Genomic DNA, 5,492 nt, shown 5'->3' with positions numbered 1-5,492 from the left:
AAAAAAAAAAAAAATTATGAACAGGTCAGGAAATTTGTGATATATATTAACACATTTATTTATAAATATAAATAAATAAATATTTATATATATATATACAATTATTATTAAACAAAAATATAGAATACCAATTAAAATCATTACAGAGAAACAGCAATACAACAAACGGATAAATTTCATAAAAGACAGTCGATCTGTACTATCTTTATGTTCATCTTCATAATAATTATTAATCTACATGGAAATACATATAATTGCACAATAAAATATATATATATATATATATATATATATATATATAATTTATATATACATTTTCCCCCTAACGTTGGATATATAGGCAATAATTATTATATATATATATATATATATGAAATAATTATAAAATCAAAAACATAATTTCAACTTATATATAATGAATAATATTAATCCTTTTGAATAATTATTAATATTATTTTAAAAATATTTTATAAGAACCTAATGATATTGAGAGTATATATTATTATTTATTAATAAAATATTAAATTATTTCAGAAGGGGGTTTATTATGTATGTATTATATTTATATATAATTCATATTTACATTTTAACATACCAATAGTTCATACTGCATTTTAAAATAATGCGAAGGCTTATCAAGTTTTGTATATGGAAAGTATATAACAAATAATATTCCTTTTGTTTTAATATATATATATATATATATATATATTATGTTAGTATATATATTAAAGACATAATAAATTTAAATAAGAAAAAAGAACTTAAATTAAAAATACAAGTCTATAAACAAAATATATTTTCCTTTTTATTATATCCCATATTAGAAATATACATTTATTGCATTATTATTGCACATTTTTTAAGTAAATAAATAAAAAAAAAATAAATAACAATATAATAAAAAATAATGCCCATGCTTTTAATTTATATTAATTTATGCTCTAAATAAAGCGTGCGCAAAATAAGGATAGGATGAGAAAATAATAATCATACAAAAATATGAAAAAAAAAAAAGTACAGACCTAATCCAACAAAATATATATAATACATATATATTATATATATATATATATATTGATCCTATATTTTTACAATAATTATATTTATAAACCTCTTTTTCCTTTTATTATAATAAATTATAATGAATCAGAAAATGAAAACCTTCAAGGTTATAGGATTATCATTTTATCTTAAAATTTACTAAAAAAAAATAAAATTTAAACTGTAATACTTGAGCAAATGTAATTATTCTTTTTCTTATTTTTTTTTTCTTTTATTTTTTTAAAATTATTTCAATATATCCTCATATAAATGAAAAAATTATCATTCTATATTTTAATATTTATATAACCCAATAGGTCATCGGCAAATGAAAATTTTCTTCATTTTGCTGCATATATATATATATGTATTTTTTTTTTATTTTATTTATTAATTTATATATTTTAAAAAATAATAGAAAAATATCTAAAATGGAAGATTTTTTTTTTCCTTATTTTTTTTTCAAAAATTTCTATATATAAAAACATTATAAAAAATATATTATTATTATTAAGTTCATATTTTAATATATAAAATATATGCCGTAAAACATATAATTATTATTTATATATGATATAATATTATAATTATTCCTGTAGAGAACAAAAAAAGTAAAGAAAAATACAATATTTTCTTAAAGGGTAAAATTTTATCAATAATTAATTTTATTTAAATTATATAAAAGAAAATTATAAAAATTTTAGATTATATATTAAAAATATATATATATATATATATATATATATATATATATATATAATATATTAATATTATATATATAATTCCATATATATATTAAAATAACTCATTTTATATTATATTATATTATTATATTATATATATATATATTATATATATATATATAATAATATTATATTATATATATATTAAATAATAAGCATATAAAATACCTCGAATTAAATATTTAAGCATAGAATAAGAATTTTTCTTTTTTCGTTAACAAATTTTAGTATATAGTATGTTCTGTAAGATCATGTATTTTTAATATAAAACCAAAAAAACAAAAAAAAAAAAGAAATAGAACGAAAATAAACAGCAATAACTTTGTATATAAAGCCAACAACAATAAAAAAAATTATAATATATAATAAAATATATATTATTTAATATATATATAATAATATATATTTATATATATATAATATTTATTTATTTGTTCTTATTCTAATGAAAAAATTTTATTTTTAATAGAAAAACCATAAAATGGTTTTTTGGAAGCTTTTTTTTTTTTTTTTTTTAATTTTTTTTTAATTTTTTTTCATTTTTTTTAAATAAAATAAATATTATATAAAATATATATTATATAAAATAAATTAAATTAAAAATTTTATATAAATTTTATTATTTATATTTAAATATAACCAAAATAAAATTTTTCAAAATATATATAAAAATATATAATATATTATTATATACAATTTTATTGGTTTTATTGGTTTTATTTGGTTTTTATTGGTTTTATTGATTTTTTTATTGGTTTTAATGATTTTATATTGATTTTATTGATTTTTTTATTGGTTTTATATTTTGTTTTATTGTTTTTTTTTTTTTTTTTCTTTTTCTATCTATTTTTTTATTATTTATAAATAATATATGAATATTTAATAAAAAAAAATTTTACTAATTTTTTTTATTATTATTATATTAACTGTTATTATTTTATTTATATATATTTAATTTAATTTTATTATATTTTGAATAATATATTATTGCTTACTTGTATATTGTATTGTTTTGTTTTATTTAATTTTTTTTTATATCCAACCAATTTACACATAATAATATATATTTTATTTTAATAGATTAAATATTTAAAGGTTAAATATTGAATTTTAATTTTTTATTGTGTTGAACACATGAAATAAAAAAAAAAAAAATTTTTGTGAAGAAAAACGCAAGTTTAGATTTATTATTATAAAAATTTGTTGTTTTGGAAAGTTCCATATATAATATATAATATATATATATATATATATATATATATATATATATATATATTTATATTTATATAATATATATATATATATATATATATATATATAATATATAATATATATATATATATATATATATATATATATATATATATATTTATATTTATATAATATATTATTGTTTTATATATAGGAATTATAATATTAATTTTTTTTTTTTTTTTTTTTATAGTACACATATTAAAGATTTAATATATTTAATAATATATAATTATATATATATATATATATATTATATAATATATAATTTTATTATATTTGAATTTTATTATTATTTTTTTTTTTTTTCTTTTAATTATTTAAAATTTTTATAATATATATATATAAAAATGGGGATTCTTTTTAAGTTAAATAAAAGTGTTTATTCAAACTGTAAATCTTATGTTTATAAGAGTGGAGGCAATTCACTCCTTGACAATGTTTTTGATGCTTTCTGGAATATATGTGTCAAATTCGTACCAAAGGTAAGAACATAATATAAAATATATGAAATGATAGATGAAATAAAAAGGATTTTTTGTATGACATGGATATGTATAAATAAACATATATTATATATATATATATATATATATATATATGTATATACCAATACATATAATATTATTATTATTATTAATATTATTGTTACTTTTTATCTTTTTATCTTTGTACAGTCTATAACACCAAACCTCTTAACATTATTAGGATTCTTATGTTCAACAATTGCATTTATTCTTACATTTGTTTTTGATACTCAAAATAAAAAATATGATTATATCTACATTTATGCAGGAATCTTTTTATTCCTATATCAGGTAAAAAGATTATATAAAACCATATTATATATATAATTGGCATACGTACAATAGAAATATATAAACATATATATATATATATATATATATATATAATACATACTTTATGTACATATATATATTATTAATATATTTTATTTTTATATATAGACATTTGATGCTGTTGATGGCAAACAAGCTAGAAGAACAAATACCAGTTCTCCTTTGGGACAATTATTTGATCATGGATGTGATGCAATAACAACAGTAAGCATAAAATTTATGATTAATATATATATTTCTCATATCCACAAGCTGGTGTCATTATATATGCACATATATATATATATATATATATATATATATATATATTTATATATTTTTTTCCCCTTTTGTAGTCTTTCTTTGTTTTCATTGCTTGCAAGGCAGCTGGGTTCCCAAAATCTTTGACCTATTATATTGTAAGATTATAAAATCCAAAAAATAAGTATCACACGAATATTATATATATATATATATATGTATATTTTAATTTTTTTACAGCTATTAGCAATTGTTCAAATCCAAGGATACATGTTTTCAGTAAGGCGAAAAAAAATAACTTGAAAAAAAAAAAAAATATATATTATTATATAAATATGTTATTTGTACATATTATTATATTGTCATATTAATATTTTTTTTTTTTTTTTTTTTTTTTTTTGTAGTGGGTGGAATATCACACAAAAGTATTTAACACATCTGTAGGAAAAATCGGAACCACTGAATCTCACGTTTTAGTAAGTGAAAAATGAAGTTATAATAATGCATCCCACATTATATATATATATATATATTTTTATATATGTGATTATATGTTTAATTTTATTTTTTATTATTATTTCTTTTTTAGGTTATAACCATGTGTATTCTTAGAGGACTTAAAGGAGCAGCCATATTCCAAAGAACCACATTGAGAGATGTCTTACCAAAGAGCTTAACGTTAGAAAAAAAAAAATATATACATATATATATATATATATATATATATATATATATATATAGATAGATAGATAGATAGATAGATAGATAGATAATTTTTCATATTTCTATATCAATACTTTGTTCAATATTAATGTTAATATGTTAAAATAATTATCTGTTAATTTCTTTTTTTTTCATTTTTTTTTTTTTTTTTTTTCTTTCTTGCAGCTCCGTTTTATGCAAATGTGTCTTAAGCGTAAGCATCAACTATGTTATTTTAATCCCAGTTCTCTTCTTGTAAGGAAAAAAAAATTAAAGAGAAAAATCACGGATGTCATTTTATTTTTATGGCACATATAATACATAAAAAAATGATTTCCCATTATATAATGAATTATATTTTAGGAAAGAAATATATGAATTATTATATTAAAATATTTTATGTATATATAAATATATATATATATATATATATATATATATATATTTTTCTTTTTAGTACTATCCTTTCCATCTCAAGATGTACCTATATAGGAATGCAAAATGCTAAGAAAAAGAAAAGCGACGCCATCAGTAATATATAAAAAAAAAAATATTGACTATGATACATAAAGTTATTTATATATACATATTCCATAATGAACATTTTAATAATATTGTGTAACCACATTATTTTATATATTTATTTATTATT

At 15.2% G+C, this 5,492-nt stretch overlaps 2 protein-coding genes across 2 annotated transcripts in view; one reads left to right on the top strand and one right to left on the bottom strand.

The window, feature by feature from the left end:
* The window catches only part of PGSY75_0628400 (putative membrane protein), a gene marked incomplete at both ends in the record, with an annotated part of 2,264 nt that extends 1,651 nt beyond the window's left edge, over positions 1 to 613 (bottom strand). The window contains 2 exons of the mRNA XM_018784864.1: positions 129 to 234; positions 596 to 613. Of these exons, the coding sequence (XP_018642918.1) occupies positions 129 to 234; positions 596 to 613 (124 nt within the window). Of the gene's footprint in view, positions 235 to 595 lie in introns of the transcript that reaches the window.
* Positions 614 to 3,388: 2,775 nt separating this feature from the next.
* Positions 3,389 to 5,492, top strand: part of PGSY75_0628300 (putative choline/ethanolaminephosphotransferase) — a gene marked incomplete at both ends in the record, with an annotated part of 2,787 nt that continues 683 nt past the window's right edge. The window contains 9 exons of the mRNA XM_018784863.1: positions 3,389 to 3,523; positions 3,716 to 3,856; positions 4,007 to 4,102; positions 4,234 to 4,296; positions 4,379 to 4,417; positions 4,543 to 4,614; positions 4,728 to 4,816; positions 5,027 to 5,095; positions 5,298 to 5,371. Coding sequence (XP_018642917.1) covers positions 3,389 to 3,523; positions 3,716 to 3,856; positions 4,007 to 4,102; positions 4,234 to 4,296; positions 4,379 to 4,417; positions 4,543 to 4,614; positions 4,728 to 4,816; positions 5,027 to 5,095; positions 5,298 to 5,371 — 778 coding nt within the window. The remainder of the gene's footprint in view (positions 3,524 to 3,715; positions 3,857 to 4,006; positions 4,103 to 4,233; positions 4,297 to 4,378; positions 4,418 to 4,542; positions 4,615 to 4,727; positions 4,817 to 5,026; positions 5,096 to 5,297; positions 5,372 to 5,492) is intronic.

This window comes from Plasmodium gaboni, chromosome 6 (genome assembly GCF_001602025.1).
Source record: "Plasmodium gaboni strain SY75 chromosome 6, whole genome shotgun sequence".
Taxonomy (NCBI): Eukaryota; Apicomplexa; class Aconoidasida; order Haemosporida; family Plasmodiidae; genus Plasmodium; species Plasmodium gaboni.
The sequence above is the reverse complement of the archived record's forward strand: the minus strand, read 5'-3'. Positions and strand labels throughout refer to the sequence as shown.